Below are 21,174 nucleotides of genomic sequence, written 5' to 3'. Positions count from 1 at the left end.
AAAAGTGATATTTTGCAATTTTTTTCTTTTTCACTGACTTTAAAAATGTAATACATCTCAGGAGAGAATAGTCACTGCAGTCAAAAGATCATTTTGGATTTATGCATTACTCTCCACAGAGCACTCCAGTGTCCTGTCGCTGCCTGATGCAGACTATAGTGAAAACTTGGCACATCTTGGAATATTTTGCATTATAGCAGGAACGGAAGGAACCTCCTATAGTTAAGGCTGTATAACTGTTTCCCTTCTAACCCTCTGTCTTCAGTCAGAAAAGCTTATCGGGCTGAAATTTTCCAGTCTTGGTTGTTGTCCAAAATTGAATTTATTTGCTCAGTTTGAGATAAAGTGAGTCATTCCTTTTTGAGAATGAGATGAAGAAAAAAGCATACACCTACTCTGCTCCGGGGTGGGGGACTGCACTGTGAAGAGCGGGACTGACTTGCTGAGAACCTCCTGGAAAGTCAGTGTCAGTCAGGGAGTGAAGCCAGACCCCTGTAATCCTCAGTCATTTTAATATCCCCCATGTTATAGACTGCCTCTGTCTGTCTAAGTACATAAACATGTGCGTTCTGAACAGTGAACCACTGTGGTCTCTGCATGGACTAAAATGTTTTGTCATTCATCTTATAATGAGAGGGAAGACAATGTGGGTATATTGGCTGTGCAATAAAAAAAAATAAAAATGTGAAAGCACCCAATTAACACGTGTCATGAAGGTACTCCAAACACTCAGATGCATCTGCTCGATGTATGTGCAGGGGTGGCCAGGCCAAAAGGCACTTCTTCAGGGAAGTGGATGGGCCACCGTCACAGCCTTCAGCTTGTGCCATGGCCCCTCTGCACTGAGAAATAGATGCAGCCAGTGAGACCCATATTGGCAAATGCAGACTTGTGGTTAAATACCAGTTAAGAAATGCCACAATCAACCCTGATGATATTCGTTGTGAGAAATAATTGAGTTTGCTAGGCAGAGTTAAAGTCTCACATAGCATTTTTTACATGTAGTGTTTCCTAACTTTTATGTTCCTAATCATACAACTAAAACATTCTTTCAGTTTAGTTTTTGTGATGGATAGTATTAAGAGGTTGGCCAAATCGGAACTCCAGATGTGAACAGCTGTAATTTGCAAACAGTCATCTCTAGCCCCCAAATGTTTGGCTGACCTCTGTTGCATGTTGCAGGCTAGAAGAGAATTGTTTCATTTGTTTACACCTAGAGGGAATTGTTGTAACTGTTAACTATGGGACCAGCGTTAAGAACACCGAAGGCTAAATTTTCAAAGAAATGACGATGGTCATCCTGCCACATAAAGCACTTTGCTAAATTTGCATACAAAAAAAAATCTCAACTTGAAGTATAATTTAACATTGATTATTAAACATAGTCCTTGTGGTTAACAGCCCACCCTGGACTCTTAATTATTGCATGTTTCAACCCTCTGTATCAAGAAATTGTCACTCACTGAATTTGAAGATGACTGAGAAAGAGGGCCACTACTGAAATATTCCTGTGCTCAGGAGTGAAAAGGACACGTAACTTAATTCGCTAGTTCAGATCCATTGAACTAGGCTGTGACCAGAAATTGTTATTTGCCAAAGTTTTTTATGCTGGATATGTTGAGAAGGGTCCACTGTGGCGTAGGCTGAAAGTCAGTGCTAGTGTTAATTGAGCAAACTCAGGTGCTCGCAGTGATGTGGCTGTAGCAGCACAAAGCTCTCTGTGGCTTCTTAGCAGAATATATTTACCGAGGCAGACCTTCGTGCTCATTTAAAGCAAGCTTTGCACACACCTACTGTCCTTTTCCGTCTGCCGTGTAGGCACACCATCAGCCTGCTCCCCAGGAAATGGACAGCCGTGTCAGAAACACCCTCAGTATGCTAGCACTAATTGGTGCTTTTATTGGCCGCTTCGATGGAGAACTCAATGTGCGACAGAAACTCAACTCTCACCCTCCCACCCCCTTCACCCTTCCGCGCCCTGACTCTCAACTGTAATTTAAGGTTCATTTGCAGAGTGGCTCCTACCTTGCCTGGACTACTGCTGCTTTTGCCTGCACTGTGTCAGTTTTGCGGGTACGAGAGCGAAGCTGCCAGGACACTGTTTCTTTGCCGGAACATATTTTATGGAAAAAACTGTAGTCTATGAGAATACAGTCTGTGTCTCGGGCCACAGCATCCGAACGTGACCGTACTGCTGTGAGCTGCATTCTGAAACTCACTGCAGTTTCAGAGCTACATCTCCCTCTCCTCCCCCGAGATGTATTAGTTTTTGTTCTGCCTTTCTGGGATTTAGCCATTTAGGCTTCCAGACTTCAGATTGTTATGTTGGGATTGGGTTTTTTTGTCCCTGTCAGGGAGGAGTGTGACAGCTGGCTCATTTGGTTCTAGCCTGGAAAGTTCGGAAGTGGCAAATCCAGATGATGGGTAAACACTAGCAGAGACTGATGAAGTTCAGCAGCTGAGGTTAACCATCCTGGGAAAATCAGATACAATAATGCCATGGCTGTGTAGGTCAGAGGGCTGAGGCTTACGGCATGCAAGGCTTCAGTTGCTCTGACAGTGGGATTCTAAATCTCAGTTCTTTATTCAAGCCTTAAGGGACCTACACATGTGTAATTCTAGCATTCTGCCCCCTCCTTCCTACGTGCCTTCTGATTAATATCATGATCTGCTTAATTCCCTGAGGGAACTTAACCAAAAAAATACAGCAATAACTTCTAGCATGATTGGTGAGGTGATAATTAAAAGCATTTTCTGGTTCAGAGGGCCCTAGCATTGCCAGATGCCATGATTGGGCAAGCTTTGTTTTTCAACCTATGCATCCTTTATATGTGCAGACAGGCAAAATTCCAGATCTGGGTTGTTTGGTTGGTTTTTTTTTCCCCCCTTAGGTCAATGGTTTGAGATTTTATTTTCTTGTCTTGGGGAGACCAGAAGAAAGCAGAGGTTAGATGGAAGAAGCTGCATTAAGTTTTAGCGGTGAGCGATGTGGGAAAGAGCTCTGGATACTAAGAAAGTGGTGTAAATTAATACAACTCTAGTTTGTAGCAAAAGAGGGAATTTCTCAAAAAGCTTCCACAGAAAGGGAAGGAGGGTGCACTGAGAGGTAAAGAATTTATCCTTGATTACAGAAAGGAATTGACTTAACCACTGTCTTCCACTTGGTCTTCACCATCCCTCCCGCCAAAGCGCTACTCATTTGTTCATCGCAATAGCAATGCAGCAACGGAAGAGTGCTGGAAGCTCATCACTTTGTCGTATGTTGTCAGGCCACAGAGGCAGAAGGTTTGCATCGGTAAAAAGAATCTGTTCTCAAGGATCTCCGCTCCACAATTCCCTGACTTGGGCCCTGTTTCAGGTGCTGTAAACCACCAGCTGCCTTCCCACCTCCACAGATCTCCTGAGACCTGACCATTTTGGTCATGGCTGGTAGATTGTCTGGCAAGAAATCAGACCAGCTGGATTTTCTTGTTTCTTAATGTCAGTTCCTTTTTTAGGTCAGCAGACAGGAGTCTCAGTACTAGCATGTGTGTGCTTCTCTCTCTGTATGTCTCTCTCTTTCTTAACTCAAAACAGAATCAACATGAACTCACCGATGTCAGAGAATGAGATCCTCTGGTGCAAAACACACTGGTAACAGTGGGCACGCTGGTGTGAGATTAAAAACAAACCAGCATCTGTCCAGTTCTCTGGAGGACCCTTCCTATGTCTTGACCTGGATAGAGGTCCCAGCTGACTTTTTGGGGGTAGAATAATGGTTAATTTTACTTACTTGAAAAAGCTTCTAATGTTTCATGGAGAATACTGAAAGTTCTTATTTATATACAGTTTTGCTGGCCTATCACATATTTTGGTTTATATTCCCTCATCCCTTAGGGAAGGTTCCTTGTAAGTGGGGAATAATCAGCAGCAGCTAAGAGACTCTTAAACTGCACTTCTTATGGAAAGAAGGTCTTTAGGTCAGGAACTATCTTTTTGTTCTCTGTTTGTATAGTGGTTTGCATATTGCAGATGAGAGCTCTAGGAGTTGTCGCAACAGAAATAAGTGAATGGCTGGGAAAAAGACAGCAGAAAGGACCTTATTCTTGATCTAATATCAGATTAATGCTGTAAAAGCCACCCAGAATGAGTACACTGATACACATAAATATAACGATTTTTTAAAAAAGTTTGAAAACTCACCTGTTTGGGGCGTATGAGATAAATAGACCGTGTTGTCCAAAATGAGAAGTGAGCTCTTTCCCTTTCTGTCACATTCATTGCTGTCTCCATCAGAACTTTGCCGCTGGAGTCTGTTCAGTGTAATCTCTAGTAGGCACTTCAGTGCCGCAGCAGTAGCATAGCTATGAACTAGGGGTGATCAAAAAAATTTACATTGAAACTGGTTTTTTTTTTAACTGGGGATTGGTAGGGGTTTGTACTTAATTGTGCCGTTTGCTAAGTATATTTTGATGCTTATACTATTAAAAAAAAAAAGATAACTAAATTACCCATCATTGATTACTAAACAATTCCCAAAAATATTTTTACTTATTTTTAATTAAAATTTGAAGTAAGCTGGAATAATCTGGGGTGGGGGGGGGGGGTGGGGGAGGTGTTGCGCAGATTTAGAACTAGGTGTTTTTTGGGAGTAAAATTGCCGGATTCCCTCTCTTAATAGAAGGAGGAGAATAAGCATTTTAAAAGTTAGAATTTTTACATGGATAGTCTTGCGGCCAAGCTTGATTTCTTACAGCAGCAACTGGTTTTCCCACCGTATGTCCTAAATAATAAAAGACTGTATGAAAGCAGTACTGTGCTCTAGGAAGTAAGTTCTGATGATCCCAAGATGAACGAGACTCTGCTGTTGATATGCCTGCATAACGCATTAACTGAAACAGATCTGTGCCGTTGGAACAGGGAGCAACATTTGCTTTAGTGTCTGTTTGTACAAATCAGTAATTTGTGTTTGGTAATTACCTAGGTATATGTATATATGCATTTTGGTCTGTGCTTTGTCTCAAGTAGGTGATATCAAATGGTGGTCTAAGTATCCATCTGCTGTTAGGGCCATGGCTTTAATGTAAAGGACCAGGTTTTTTTCATCCTCACTCGTTTTCTGTTAGTTTTGTGGAGGCAGAGTATATGACAGGAAGAGTTTGGGATGTACCTTGGCTGACCTGTGCAGACAGTGAGATGGTCACTGCTGTAGGGTAAGAGAATCAGAGTCACCTTTTGGCTAAAGACAATGCTGTGGAGAAGGGCTGAAAATGGCAGAAGTCAGCACGTGGGAGTTTAAGGACGCTGTGGTTAGTTACTTCACAGATGAGTTTGTCCTGTGGGTTGTTTTTTGCTGTGTGATGGGTTTTTCCACCATTGGATATTTTTATACTTGTACTTTCTGAGTAGGTGAAGATGGAAAAATAGATTGGGGGTTGAGGGTTTTTTTGTTTTTTCTTCCCCCCCCCCCACCCCCCCCTCACTTCTGGTGTCATTGTTAGAGATCTGCACCAAAAATACAGACTAAATGCAATGCAGGTGAAAAGCAGTGATCTTTATGAGCTCTGCCAGTGAACCGTAAAGCTGCACAGCCTGAGCAAGAGGGAAAGTACTTTCATTCTTATTGCATGGCATGCCATTTTTGTTGAGCTCAGTAGTTTAATTTTTATAAATATTTACTCTGTACTTTTGGAGAGTTTTTTCCTCCTATTTGATAAATCAGGCTTCTATCAAGATGATTTGATGTTAAGATTTGAAAGATTTGGGTACTGGTTGCTTCTCTGTTTTGTTATTTCACTGTAATATTGTACATCGATCCCTTTTTTGCCTTTGATGAGAAAAGATTTTTGAATTACCAAATTGATAGAGATTGCAAAGGGGCCTAGTGGTGGGGACGAACCTGCCAGCCCATCAGTCTTTCATCTGGAAAGACAAAAATCCATATGAGAATGTGCAGTTATGCCAACAACGAACAGATTATTTTTTTTAATCAAGAGTATAATCACATTCTGCCTGCAAGGACTCCTTGCATTTAAAAATGTTGTTTTAAGAAGTCTGGTTTATTTGATTCAAGACACTGGTCTAGTTATCCTAATTTTCATAGGATGAGACACTAATGAAACTGAAATTCCTGTATGCTAAATTTGCTTCGACCATATTTGCAACAATAGGGACTTGATTACATGAGGATTTAGTCTTTAAAATGGTACCTCCTTATACGTAGAGGATGAGAAGGTCTTGGAGACCATGTCTGTACTTGTAATTCTCTGGTTGGGCATAAGAGAATAATCCCAGAATCCGTATTGAGCTGAATAGCTTTAATCCTACTGCTTCCTCCAGTGAAAAATGGAAGGTGGAATAAAACCACTTTCCCCATCCTGCCTACATGTGGCATTCATCTCAGTGGTAAGGAAGGTACTTACGGGAGGTTTATTTCAATTGTGTTGATAGGGGGAAACAAATGAAATTAATATAGCCCTTTTGTATAAGTGAGGTGAAGTGTTGTTGCCCATTTCCACCACCAACTCCTTCCAGAGCAGTGGAGCCCAGTGTGAGCCTCCTCTTCTGCTTGGAAGCAGCACTGTGGGCCTCAGTTGGAGAATCACCCTTTCTTCTTCGGTTTGTTTTTCCCCTGGTTGTGGAGAGGCATTTACTTTGCATTTGTCTCAGCCCACAAGAAGCTTTATTTTCACTTGTGACAGCTGTTCAGCGAGAGTGAGGCAGCCAGTTCCTCCTTTATGCTTGCGATCCAGAACAGACACGGTCTCTGCCGGGGTCTCTGCTGGTGCCCCGAAGAGCTCAGTTTCACAGGAGACGGTGGAACAGGTACCCCTGCAGTCCTTGGCCTGTCTGCTGATGTGCCCTTTGAAGATGGGTTTAATGCTAGTTCTTTTTGTGTGAGGAAGGAAGGAGCGTTTACAGGAATTGAAATCACCACTTCGTTTTACTTGAGCTGGATCTGAATATATAAAGCAGGGGGCTGTTTAGAGGTCTTTTCTCACCCTTCTAGCATTTTCCCACCTTCACCTTCCCATGCTAGGATCCCATTTCTGTGCTTCTGGACACCCACTCTCTTTTCCCATATACTACATCCATAAACTGAGATCTGCCACCTTTCTCTCGTCTGTCTGTCAGCCCTGTTTTCTTCCTCTTCCTAGTCTCAATGCTCCCTGTATCGCCCGTGTCCTGAGCAGAAACCCTCACGCTCTGTGGAGTGCGAGTTGTGCTCTGAGCAGGCCGGAGGGATGGGAACTGCTGCCTGTCAGACGATTGCACATCGCTGGCTCTGTGGAAGCATCCACCCAACAGCATGGATAAGCACCTTCATGTCACAGCTGGGAGCTGTTGCTCCATACTGCTCTGTAGTGGTTCAGGTTGGACAGTTTAGGAAACTCTGAACAGAGACCAAAGTCCCTTTTGAGCCTGTTTTCTTCTTGGGCCAAGGTTGGTCTGATACTCCCATCTCTAAGTACAAAGATATCAGGGTTTGGAAGAACAAGGCAATGCATGCTGAAAAATATCACTCTCTCTTTGAACAGTATTATTTATCCACTTCTTTTGTCCAGTTCATTAATGACTAAGTGGTAGTTAAAATAATAGAAAAGATAAGTCCAGGGTTTTTTTAAGGCCATATTTGAGTATAAATCTGTTTTCTTAACATATCCTCTTTCCTTCCTCTGAGACGTTTACTATCTTTTTGTGTTTAGAGTGAGGAGAAGGAATGAAGCGTGTGCTGTCACTGCCCTTGAACTTCTTTGCAAAGCTGGCGCTGCTTCCCCCTCAGTTTACTTCTCTTCTTGTTGGTTTGCCTCTCTGTCTGCCTAATGCATCAGCTTGCAGGAGGATCCCTTATAAAATGGAAACCTTTCCTGTAAGGCATTCCTTTCCACCCTGTAAAAAGTCTTCACTGTAAATTTGCTCCAGGCTTACTAACCGCTTTGCACCAGAGTCATAAATTTGAATAACTTCACAGAAGAGGATTTGCCTGAAAGTGGGTCACACAAACAGCCCTCTTCAGACAGGGGCTGACACGGTATGGTACAGCAGGCTTTCTCCATTATAATAAAATAAAATAAATGACAGCAATTAGCTTGCTTGTTCTGCCACAAGCCTTACACCTCTAGCACTTCTGTTTGCTTTGGGACAGGTTTTAGGCCTGGAAGGAATGCAGAATTAGGAATTGCTATGGAGTGATATCTCCGTAATATCAGCAGGCTCCAGACGTTAAACCACATAAATGCCCAACTGAGGATTGCAACAGCAAGATGTTACTCCTTCTGTTAGCTAATAGCAGAGACATATAATTGGAGGGAAGTTTGGATGTGAATTTTGAGGCTGTTTTATGCCGACAGTAGCTACTTCTGTAATGTCTGGGCTTTTTGTCTGTAGTCAGAGGTCCCCAAGCAGCCATTGGGTGAATTGCTTCTCGGTGGTGTGGAGTGGTGGCTGCCAGCTGCATACAGGGATGCAGTTACACCAGCTGTGAGGGGAACACCTCCACACCCACCAGAACCCACACTTAGCTGCCTCGCTTGAATTTTGTGATTCCTGTTGACTACAGGAGTAACCTGCAGCTTATTCCACATGACAAAAAGAGGACTGCAACACTTTAAAGCTGCTTCACTGTATTTTATTTTCCCTTAGCCTGTTTGTACAGTAATGGCATTTTATTTTTGTGATGTTAGCACAAGCACAAAACCAAAAGTGTGTAGAACTTAATGAACTTAATTAAGGAACTTGGTTTTAAGTAATTTTAAGGGAATGGAATGCAGACCCAGCACCCTGCTTTAACACTTGAATCTGTTCTCACCTCCAGCTGGCAACTTAAATCCAAAACGTAGATGAAGAGAAATTATTATTGTCAGCACATCCACCTTCCCAATAGAGGTGGGTTAGACTAATTAACAGAATAGCATTCCTAATACTGAAACTTCCAGTTGGGTGCTCCTGCTGTGAGTTATTCAGGTGGAAGTTTAATGCTTATGAAGATATTAATACCTTTGTTTTGAGGAAAGAAAAGCAGCTATCCTTGCTGCATAGCACAACTGTAGCCTGTTTTCAGACTAGAACAGATGTTGTTCTGGAGAAGCGAGTAGTGCATGTCGCAATGAGTTCCTGTGGAGTGGGAAGTAATTCAGACAAGTACAGAGTCCAGACTCTTGTCAAACTATTGGCTTGAATTGAGGTGCTTCACTCACTTCTTTTGTAGACCCTGAACATTTAAAACACCTAATCCAAACCCAATTGGTGTTAATTGAACCTTGTATTACTTCGGCAGGGGGAGGTTTGAGGTCTTCAGCTGAGTCCTGTAGCCCACTGCAGTCATTCCAGGCCCTTCTCTCCAGCCTGCTGCCCTCCTCTGCCTCATGCAGTCTAACACAGTGTCCTTCTCATTGCAATGATACAAATAATATTACTACTGCATGACAACACTTTTGGTCTTACCCTTTGATGGATATTCTTCCTAAATAAAAGCTTTAGTGAATGAATAAATTATGTTTCTGGTATGAATAGTTGGGGGGAAAATGCAACAAAATCCACAACCTTGCAAATGTAAAAGCAATGAAGGGTTTTAAACCTGAATCTTCCAGAAGCTCCACTGGGCCATGAGATGACTTTGTCATCTCACTACAGTGTTGTGTCCAAAACTTAGTACTTATAATTTAATTTTCAACATTAACTGTTGCATTACTGATAGTTTTGACAGAAACGTAAGGCTGCTCTCAAGTTCGTATTCCAAAGTGTCTGGTCTAACTTTAATTGACTTCGTTGACAAGGATTTCATGACTGTCCTTGGGATGCAATTTTGTTTGTTGCCTGATAGACGACAGGAAGTTCCCCGACTTTAAATCTAACTTTCTCTCATTCAACTTCAGGCCAACACTCACAGCTTTTTAACAATATGGACTGTCTGTCTCAAACAGTTCAATTTTCAACTTGCACATGATAATTTATTTTTGTTAGATTTTTTTACTATACCCAGATTTTGTTTCTGAATTTCTTTGGTTTGTCTGGCTTGCTCTGTTCTTGAAGTGTCATTTAAAGTAAAAACAAGGCACCCATCTGGAGTTAGGTCAACCCCTAACCGGTACTGGTGCATGGGGTTATTGCTCCCTAGGTGCAGGACCCTACGCTTGCCCTTGTTGAACTTCGTTAGGTTCCTCTCCACCCAACACTCTAGCCTGTCCAGGTCTCGCTGGATGGCAGCACAGCCTTCTGGTGTGTCAGCCACTCCTCCCAGTTTTGTATCATCAGCAAACTTGCTGAAGGTACACTCTGTTCCCTCATCCAGGTCATTGATGACCATATTGAACAAGACTGGACCCAATACTGACCCCTGGGGAACACTGCTAGCTACAGGCCTCCAACTGGACTCTGTGCCACTGATCACAACCCTCTGGGCTCAGCCATTCAGCCAGTTCTCAATCCAGCTCACTGTCCACTCATCTAACCCGCACTTCCTAAGCTTCCCTATGAGGATGTTATGGGAGACCCTGTCAAAAGCCTTGCTGAAGTTGAGGTAGACAACATCCACTGCTCTCGCCTCATCCACCCAGCCAGTCATGCTATCATAGAAGGCTATCAGATTGATCAGACATGATTTCCCCTTGGTGAATCCATGTAGACCCCTCCTGATAACCTTCTTTTCCTCTACGTGCTTAGAGATGACATCTAGGATGAGCTGTTCCATCACCTTTCCAGGGATGGAGGTGAGGATGACTGGCCCATAGTTTCCTGGGTCTTCCTTCTTGCCCTTTTTGAAGATTGGAGTGACCTTGGCTTTCCTCCAGTCCTCAGGCACCTTTCCTGTTTTCCAGGACCTTTCAAAGATGTTGTCATTGCTGATTGCAGTGAAGTGCTTCTTCCTTCAGGGTTATATAAAGTTCATATGATTTCAGGTATTTACAGCTAAGGGGCTCCCTTCTTTGCAAATCTTAGAAAATGTCTGGGATACCTGACGGCATGAAGCAGCATTCTGATTTTTAGATTGGGGTATTTGTGGCACCACATTCTGCCCTTTAGCTTCCATTTTTGTTATGTCTTTATATGGTGTCTCTGCTGGCCTGCTTCCCTCTCCTCTGTGCCCATACAAAGCTGGTTTACTTGGAGATAGTATATCAAAAGAGGAAAAGTGTCCCCCATGCACCGTGCACCTCCAGATATTTAGAAAATGTCATGGTCTCTCAAAGAAGGTATGTATTACTTTGTAACGTATCCTTAAGTCTTGGCACTTTGTCTAGGTATCAGAGGGTAAGACAGAGAACTCACACTGCAGTTGTATAAATAAATCAAAAAGGTAGGAAATTAATGTGATAGTGCCATCTACTAAGTACCAGTTGTGATTACCTAGCTTAGGGAACGATCTGAGATGACTGATTAGAGTTTCCATGCTGAACCCTTCTGTGGTGCAGGCCTGATGCAATTTCTTTCATGTTTATCTTCAGGAGCTTCTAGAAGTGGGAAGAGGGAACCTGGTTGTGTGACAGCAGCCCTTGGCAACACATGGAGTCACAGCGTCAACACCAGACTCATACTACAATATCACGACATGCCGACAAGACAGGTGAGAACTTAACAACAACAAAGAAAATTTAAATAAAGCTAGACCAGCAGTGCTTGGTTAGATGTGCTAACCATATCCTTCAGCCCCTGTGATTATTCCAGTGATGTTGAGAACCTGGCATTCTACAGCCAATTGCTTATTTGGGGTGCGGGGCAGTGAGTGTCCTTTGCTTTTCAGGGATGGCCAGTCCTCCGATGCCTCCCTGTGTTAGAATGGGCTTATCTGTGTCACAGAACCTAGTGCTGGCCTCTTGGCACAGGCATACAAGTTCCTTGAGCTTTTAGTGCATTTCATGTATGGAGATGAAGGGTAATCCTTAAAGTGATTTCCTGCACCAGGATTTTGGGGCAGGAGTAAGAGCTAGTCCTTTCACTGCCATGATTGTTTTCCTGTCGTCCTTTCCAGTCTTTGTGCCAAATTTTATCTGTGACTGTCAGGACAGGGAGCACTCTGTCTTCTGCAGCTACTGTTTGCAAATGGAAGCTTGCTGCCTGCACCAGCAAGCTTAACTTTGAGCACTAAGTATGGTACCAATTTTCCAGAAGTATGTCTGCAAAAAGGAGAATTCTTACCCTTTTCACTAAGAGACTTCATGCTTTTGAGTGAAATATAGTAGCATTTTAGACGGCAATCTTCACCTCTTAATTTAAAAAAAAACTGTGAAAAACTAGGAGGCAAGACATTTGGGGTTTGATCAAGGGAATAACTTTTTTTTTGTTTTTAAAAACATCGTAACCCATGATTTCATCTATCCCTTGGGATATCTGTGGTTATAATCTCTTTTGGCTTTGTCTGTTCTGTTTTTGCATTGATGTAACTCTTTCCAAAGGCTGTGACCCTCAGTCTTAATGTTATTGATTTTCTGCCCGTTAAAGTGGAGAGCTGTCAGAAAAATTGCTATGTGAAATTTGTACCATCTTACTCCTATAGAATTACTACTCACATGCATTTAAATTGGTGCTTCTGGTTTTACTGCCATGACACAAGGTTTCTCGCTTTAGAGCGAGAGGAGAGGAAGTCATCCTGCTTTATTCTGCTCATTAGAAGTAAAATTATGTTGGTGGCACTTCTGTTGCTGTGAGCAGTGGGCACTGCGAAACAGTGGTAGTCCTCTGGACTCTCGGGTAGCAGGTCAAGTGTGTCAAATGCAGTCAGAAAAAACATCTTCTGGACTCGCTTCTGAAGACCGTGCACAGTTATATAGAAACATGCTCTTCCTGCTGCTGCTCTTACAAGTTCTCTATGTTCTGCTTCTTATTCTGGTCTGTAATGAGTTCTCCTTTTCTACGTGTGTGTGCAGAATACAAAGCTGTTCACAAATTTCCTGGATTGCTTTGGAGGTACATGAGAGGTGGAGTTGGCAAAGGGAAAAGGGCAGAAACCGGGCTCTGTGCTACTTGATGATGCACAAAGTCAGCTACAAACAATTAAGAACATTCCTCTGGTGGTGGAAAGAGGGAGCAGTTTTCCTAAAGAACATTCAGGTATTAAACGTAGTTTTTCCTGATTTTGTTTGAGGAGTAGATCGCAAGTGTATGAAATGTTGTTTTGAAGCCTTTTAAATCCCATTATAAAATATATTATGATCCACTTAAAACAAAGCAGTTTTACTGTGTTCCTAACTGGGTTTATCAGGTGCACCACCTTGCTTGCATGTGAAGCCATGGGCTCGTTCTGTTTTAGTTAAGCAGAAGAACTAAATCTACAGTGACGAAAACCAACCTTAAAGCAAACATTAGTGTATGTTATTAAAAGCAAAGTAATTTAAACCAGAAGTGTGATATAAAGAAGGCTATGTCTGTGAAGTCCATGAATGAAATGGGATGTGCCCACGATGTCCCGTTTTTCTGTTGATGATATCTGTGTCCTTTTTTTAGGTAAATTCTCTTTTCTTAAAGTCATAGAAATCTTTCAGCTAGATACGCAGTTTCCAGTTAAAGGAAGGCATCTAGAATTACCCTACCTATACCAGCACTGCATTGATTAAATTACTATAGTTTTAGACACGTATGTTCTTGTATAATTGCTGTATACCCGCTTTCAGAAGTGAATTGTGAACAAAGGTGCCTCAGTTCTTGAGATACCATTTCAGTCATCATAAAGTGGTTCTGCCAGGAGGTATTGGGTATCAGTGCTTTGAAAATCAGCACTTTTTAAGGAAGTTTAACTTGAGGTCCAAAAATTCCTGAGTCAGTAATCACTTTTACAAATTCTCATATTACTGTATTTAAAAAAACAAAAACAAAAACAAAAAAAACCAAAAAGCAGCTTGTGATTATCTGTGTAGTCTTGGTTTTAAAGTGAAATTTTGTCCCAGGTAATTACTGAAAGCACACAGTTGTTCCATAGATTTAGGTGATAAGTAGTGCAAAACCAAGTTTTCCTTGGTTTTCGTAATTTGTAACCCTATAGAATCAATGCTGTTCAAGGAAAAACCTGTATTTTGTTCTGACTTGCACAGCAGACACAATTTTTTCTTTCAAAAACTAGAATTCGTTGTTTCTCAAGTCACTTGACCTCCTGAAGATGCTCTTTCTGCCTCTGCTTTCTCTCCTTCTTTCCCTGGGGGAGCTGGGGCAGTGAAGACAGCCTGAGGAATCTTTCCTTACATCCAACTTCCATGGTAGCAGAGCCAGAGTGCTAATCCTCGCTGGGAAATCCTGCATACCAAGAGAGAAAACACCTCTTGAGTTGCACGGGGCCATGAGGCCCAAGGGTGGTATTCTTCAGAACATGAAGTGATAGTGTAATCATTAAAAAGGATTCAAGCAAGCAGTTTTCCAGTCCAGAACCATACTATCTTCTGGACAGGACAGGCCACTGGGCTGATAGATGCTTGTTCTTAGTCACGCAGTGTTCGTTCCTGGGAAAGCTCAGGGACTTAATCCCTGTTCCTGAAACCTTGGGGAATGCCAGGGCAGCAGGTGGCAGAATGAGTATGCAACAAACCTATGGAAATTAAGCATAGAATTCCTACACAGGGATTATTTTATATATTAAGTAAAAGATTCCTTCATTTCTTTTGTCCATCAGACTTTTTTTTCAGCCAACTATACGTTTTTCCACTCCACCCTCCGTGTGTCTGGTGAACATTAATAAGACAGCAGCCAATTCAGCAAAGTAATGAAATTTCTGGGACATCCTGCCTGCCTTAAAATCAATTAGGTTTGCTTTATTGCTTGGATAGGAACAGATTTCTGAACAAACAGATGAACTTTCCTCTTTTGCCCCCTTCTAGAAGCCAGTGTTCTGGTTTTGGTTTCCTCTAGGGCAGAAGTAACGCCACTGGGGGAGGGCAGAAGGAGGTTTCCAGGCTGCATTTAAATTCCTTATGCCACCAAAACCTGTAAGCATGGACTACAGTGTAGGAGTCTTTTAGCCGCCGAGGTGGGACTGAGCTGCATGACTTCCACAGCGGCGCGGTGGCGTAAGAGCTTGGGAGAACGTCGAGAAGTTAATTGTTTGGCACAAATGGGTTCATGAAGGGAATTTGCTATTATCTTTATGAATACTGATACTTGGTTCTCCATAAGCACTCTTGTACGAAGTTAACCGTGACGTTTGTTTTCCTGAAATCCATACATAAACATGCAGACCCTTTGAGTTTGGGCCAAAACCAACTGAGCTGCACTAGAAACTGTCAGACTCCTCAGTTACCCCTGTGCGTATAATTATCCTTCTTTCCTGAACTGGAGTCAGCAGGCTCCAAGGTTACTGTTTTCATGTGTGCTCAGCTGTCTTCGGGGACAGCATGGTAGGGTTTAATATGTTGACATGCTATATTTAACATTTTATTCTTGTCTGTTGGAGGCAGGGTGCTGGATTAAGTGAAACGCTGGCCAGATCTGGTATGGCAACTTCTATGGGCCTGGTTTATTTTATAATTTTCAAGGGGTTTGTGAGACTCATAGTACTGTGTTAATGTCTGTAGCCTGTTTTGAAATTCTCAGATGGAAAGTGCCCGTAGAAGTGTTACTTTATAACAAATCGGTGTTTTCCTCTGGTGTTTTCAAGAAAGAGCGTTTAGGATTCAGATATGGGCTGGAGCTTTCAAGACGTGCCAGGTGAGCTGGTGTGCAGCAATTTTCCTGCTTCAGGTAAAGTGTTTCAAAAGCATAAGTATATGGTGACTCATTCTTGAAAAAACAAAACAAAACAAAAAACCCTTCTCTCGTTCAGACTAATGCCAGACATAACTTTTGTTGTGTCCTTGGTTACAGACCAGCTGTTTTGTCTTGCTCTGCTTAGTATCATATGAATAAGCCCTGAATAAGCATTCCAAAATTGCGATGGTGAAGTAACCATGGTACTCGCTGGCATGGGCAAGGGCTGGGAGGGAGCCGAGGGGAGTGGGGATGAAGTTTTACACTTACGTGACTTGCTAAGGCCAACTGCTATGATTCTTTACCTTAAATTTTTTATAATTTTAGTGAAGCAGTTCTTTCGAATTGTACAGATGTTTGGCTGTAACTCTACCAGTCATTGAGAAAATATATTAAAAATAGAAATAATGTAACTTGTTGCAGTCATGATGGTTTCAGAGCATAAGCGAGACCAGATTTATCTCTCCCTGTAAAACATTGAAGGTAGTTGTTATTTGGACTCTGTAGCTGTTGGATAGCTGTCCTATTTAAAAGATAACACCAGGTGAGGTTTTTGTCTATAAAATAGGGAAGAAAATAAATGACAGAAAATAAAACACTTACGAACAAAGCAAGAAGGCTGTGGAAGACACATACACGAAGTACTAAAATCTGGGGTTAACACTTTCTAAATTTTGCTACTGGTCTGGAGGATAGCAAGTACAGTAATGAAGTTTGGAAATGGCATCCAACTGTTACGTGTTGAAACACAATGGAAGATTGGAAGATTGTAGCCTCATACTAGAAAAAGTTCTGATTACTTTGGTGAGATGGTAATGTTTGCTGGGGAGAAAGAAGAGGCAATGAAATGTAACCAAACAGAACATGTACTGAAATCACTCTGAGATGGAGGGACTAAGGGGAGTAATAAAAAAAAATACAAACAGCATTGGTGTGTTTCTTCTATTAACTTTGTAGCAGTTACAGCTACCTACTAAAGCAAATGGAGAGGAAGAAAATGCAATGAAAAAAAAGATATTTTTAACAGTCTTAAACATAGTTTTGGAGTCAGATGAGGAAGATGGACATGGCCACTAGTGTTGAGAAATGTAGATGGAAAGCTTTTCACCTTCTTCAGTGGGTGCAGGGGAGAAGATAGTTCAGTCTTTGACACAGTGGGGTAAGAAAGAGTCCATAGAGATCTGGGCAGTGAAGTCAGTGTTTTGCCAAAGGAGGTGACTGAGGATGTGTGAAGGTTGCCCAAGGTTATGTGTAAGGCAAGAAGTATTGATCTTTATGTTGTCCTCTGCTGAGCTTGGATTTTGGGAGGCCCGGAAAAAGAAGTCCTAGTACCCTAAATAAGAACAGAAGGAAGCTTTGCATGCATCACAGTTTTTATCAGAAGCATTAAGACAAATGAAGCGCCATTCAGCAGCTGCGATCCATGTCAGGAAAAACTCTCTCCGTATCCTACGTGAATCCTGTGCATAGTACAGTAATGCAAATTATGTGCGTAGTACAATACTTTTTTCTCAAGTGTTTAGATGTGAGAAAATCTGCTGATGGCAGTGGATAATGAGATCCATTATCCAGTGATAGGAAAGGGATGTGGCTATTGGGTTGTTTTAAAATGGAAGTGGTGTAAAGTGTGTATCTGTTCTAAGCCATCTTATTACATAATGTGTTTATCATATGGAAAAATCAACTCTGTGAAAACATGAAGAGAGGTTGTTGTTGTTGGTTTTTTAATAAGAATGATGGTATAGAGTCATGCAAGGGATAGGAAATTTTGCAGGAAAGTAGATTTTTTTTTCAGGTGAGATTAATTTTTTATGGTTCTCCATCATGGAGTATGCTGCTTTTGAAGCAATAACTTTCGAAAGACGGCAGGAGCACATATTTGAATTCTGCACACCCCTCCATTTAAAGAAATGGTTTTTTTCTAGGATACACAGTTTACTTCAGAGACTTCTGCCTCATCTCTGCTATAATGTGAATATTTGTAATCAAGACACAAGGAAAGGTTGTTATGGACTCAAGTTTCCATGCATATGTACAAACCACATCCTTTACAATACATAAATAAGAAACTTATGGGTTTTTTCTGATTAAAAAGGCTCTAGACTGATAACCCTTATGACAGAAATCTTTTGCTTATCCATAGATCATACACAAGCGAAAGCAGCAATATGAACTTGAGTTGCATGGGAACAGGATGAAACTGGACACAACGCACAACTGTAGCATAAACAGATGATTATTGACACAGTATGATACTGATTTAGTCCAGCAAAAGTGCCAAATGAAAGAATGCCATAAAAATAGAGAAGGTTCATTAACAAGTATTTGGAGCTCAGACATCACTAGGTCACTTAATTTCCTGACTTGTGTGTTTGTTCATGTCTCTGCAGTAAGCTTCCTTCTTAATGGAGTTGTGGGGGATGATCATAGGATATAAACATCACCGTAGCCTTGTCTACATTAAATGGGACTGGATTTATGTCCCTCTTTTCTTAACAGGACACTTTTATATAGAGAAAAAATGTTTTCATCGTTCTTGAACAAGAATTCATTTACTCAGGTGCTTATATAACAGTAATCAATTTGTTATCTAACAATCTAAATAGAAATGAAAGGACCCTAGAGAAAATGGAAAAGAACAGAATAAAACCTTTAAATAGTTCATCTTTTTCTCTGTCCTTTTTTTAATACGCATTGCAGGTTTTCTTAATGAAGATTATTCTAATGTCAGATTGACAAAATATAGCAGCAGCTGTGCAAACTTCGAACTCATAGATCTGTAGTTATAGATCTGTAGCATCCTAAACAGAGAAGCAGGAACATCTCTGAAGCAGAGAGGCAAACTCAGTCGTTGCGTTACACAGAGGCTTCCTGCCGAGGCTGGTGGCAGAGGTGGGTAGTTTCTCTTAGATGTCTTTGACTGATAGGCCACTCAGCTCACAGAGGAGACTCCTCTTTGGTTGCTGCTAAGCTACACTGGTTACGAGTTAGCCATCTCATAGTGTGTTATATTTTCAAATTACTATGCCAGCATTTGCTGACCAGTCTCTGCAATGCCCATGCTAGGTGCTCATAACCAAGGAAACCGAGTCGTAAATAAGTAACCGGCCAGAGTAAATCCTTTGCAGCTGGGAGTGGAGCTGGAATCTCTTCACTGCCACTTATGTGCCACTGTGTGTGATCTTGCTCAACCTTTACTGCCTCTGTTTCAGGCACTTAAGAAGTTTTTGTACCTCCTTGTAGTATGTAGTTCCTTAGCTGTGAAGGTACTCCTTCTGCTTCTCTCTCCAGTTTTCTCTGTAGATTAACTCACCTGCTGAACTGGTTTTAACTGTGATCACCTGTTTCTCTCCTGAATCTCACTCCTTAGCATGACATAAACTTTTCTTCATCAGTGTTCACCACTAATAAAAGGTTAATGAAACTGAGACTGTGGCTTGAGCTTTATGGCAAAACTCTCTCTCTGCTTCCTTGTTTCCAGTTTCTGTTGATACCATAGCTGATTTTTCTAAGCTTCAGCTCTACAAGTCAGCTTTCATTCCTATGGCTCTCCTCTTTGCAGACATCAAAACTGTTCCATGATGCAAGTTCCCAAGAAAGCGAGTAGCTAGCACTTAAATTTTTAGATGATTAAAATGCTTGTCCAGACTCTTATCTTCCATATTGGTTAATGCAACATCTTCAATTCTAGTATTGTCAACTCCGTATTCTTTTTCCTCTTCCAAACATACCACAGAAAAAAGAATTGTTACTTTGGTGAGACCTGCTTAGTCACAGTGACATTATTGATTTAATTTTTACATATTTTCTTAGTTCCGTAACTGGGAAAATGGCCTTTTGCCTTCGTCTAGTTGATAATTGTGCACCTTCATGTTAATCAGATAGCAAATTCTCAGAAATCAGGGCTGTCTCTCCTGTTCGTTATTGGGAGACGCTTAAAGGTCAGGATAGGAGGGGTAAGATTACTATAACAAAATCTGTTCTGAATATAAATAGAGAACTTCAGTCTATGACGCTGTTAATCCAACACCCTTTACAAACACTGTATTTACAGTTCACTAAAACAGCACAAAAATGGGAGAGAGAAAGAACCAGATATGACTTCGGGCTTTGATCTGAATTGTCTGCAGAATGCTCTGTTTGTAAGTTTAAGCCCCTTTGCAGAGAGGGAATGAACACAAATTCCCATCCTGTTTATACAGAACCACTTTTCTGATTTTGTGTGGACTTCAGTGTGAGTTTTCCTCTCAAAACAGACTGGAATTAACCTAGGGCAGGTTCTCTCATCAATATCTGAAGTGTCATTGCTCCTAACATCAGCATGGCAATGACCAAAGTTGTTTATCCTTGGAATGGCTTGGCAGCTCCCCCTGCCTCTTGTCTTCTACCAGATCCTCTTTTTTCCCTCTTTTTTTCTTTTTTGTTTTTTTTTTTTTTTTGGTAATTGAAAACAGGCGAACTAAAATATCTAACTCAAGTTTAAGTGGTTATTATTCAGAAAAGTTCCGCTAAGTCTGTCTTGCCACATAGTATACTTAAAGTTTGGAGGCATTCTTAATAGTGAAAAAGATCAGAATATCATTATGCAGGAACTGGACAACCTTAAGAAGTGAAAATACAGTGGAATATAAGATAGAATAAGAGCAGAATCTGTAAAATAATACTGGGCATTACAAATGAGTTTCTGCTTTACATAAGGAGCATACAAGCTCAAAGCTAATACTGGAGTGGTTTGGTTTATCACAGAAAAACTAATTCAACAGTGTAATGCAATCATGAGAGGGGTCTGTGCTATCCTAGAACAGATCAGGCGAGGTATTTCATAGGAAAGAGAAAAGCGTTTGTGCTACTGTGGAAAGACACTGAGGACATCTCTGGAATACTGTATATGGCCTGGACGTTTGTGTTGAAGCTACCTTCTTCTTCTTTCTTCTCTTTCTACTTACTTTCTTCCCAGGTAAGGTCTGAGCTAGATAGACTATGCTTATTGACATAGCCACAAGTTTGAGCTGTCACTGGTGAAAAAATAAACCTCAGATAAACTTGTAAAACCAGCCAGACTTTGACATACCGACTTCAGTGGGCAAAATGCATCTCATCTTCTGTGAAAAGGTAGGGATCAGACATGATCCCTGTGTTCAGGCATTACAACTTTTATGATGCTCTAAACATATTAATGGAGAATCGTCTCAGAAATTTGTATATCAGGGGTATTATGTTTTGAACTTGAATTTTTGCTTGTTTTATGAATCTAATGTCATTGAACTGTTCTAGATTGACAACACAGGAGACTGACAGCCAGTGATCGGCATTCAAAATCTGCTGTACAGAAAAAAATGTGTTTTCTTCGGTTCAGCCTTATCAGTAGATCTACTCTGGGTAGCATCAGTTAATCTAGAGGGGTTTGCTCTACATGGACTTTTTGATCTTTGATCTCTGTAATTCCTGTCTATGGTATCAGTGCCCTTAGCTGTGATCTAAAAACAGGCTGAAAAAGAAGAAAACCCTCTTAACTGCTTAGAAACTGAA

At 41.3% G+C, this 21,174-nt stretch overlaps 1 protein-coding gene across 3 annotated transcripts in view; it reads left to right on the top strand.

The window, feature by feature from the left end:
• RAD51B (RAD51 paralog B) overlaps positions 1 to 21,174 on the top strand; it is a 420,404-nt gene that overhangs the window by 242,157 nt on the left and 157,073 nt on the right. For all 3 annotated transcript variants that reach the window (XR_012586722.1, XM_074584885.1, XM_074584886.1), the window contains exon 9: positions 11,424 to 11,542. Coding sequence is in view for 2 of the 3 variants with exons in the window: in XM_074584885.1 (XP_074440986.1) it covers positions 11,424 to 11,542 (119 nt within the window). In the remaining variant the exon portion in view is untranslated. The remainder of the gene's footprint in view (positions 1 to 11,423; positions 11,543 to 21,174) is intronic.

The sequence above is a fragment of the Larus michahellis genome, chromosome 4 (assembly GCF_964199755.1).
Source record: "Larus michahellis chromosome 4, bLarMic1.1, whole genome shotgun sequence".
Classification (NCBI taxonomy): Eukaryota; Metazoa; Chordata; class Aves; order Charadriiformes; family Laridae; genus Larus; species Larus michahellis.
This window is presented reverse-complemented; position numbering and strand designations above follow the sequence as displayed.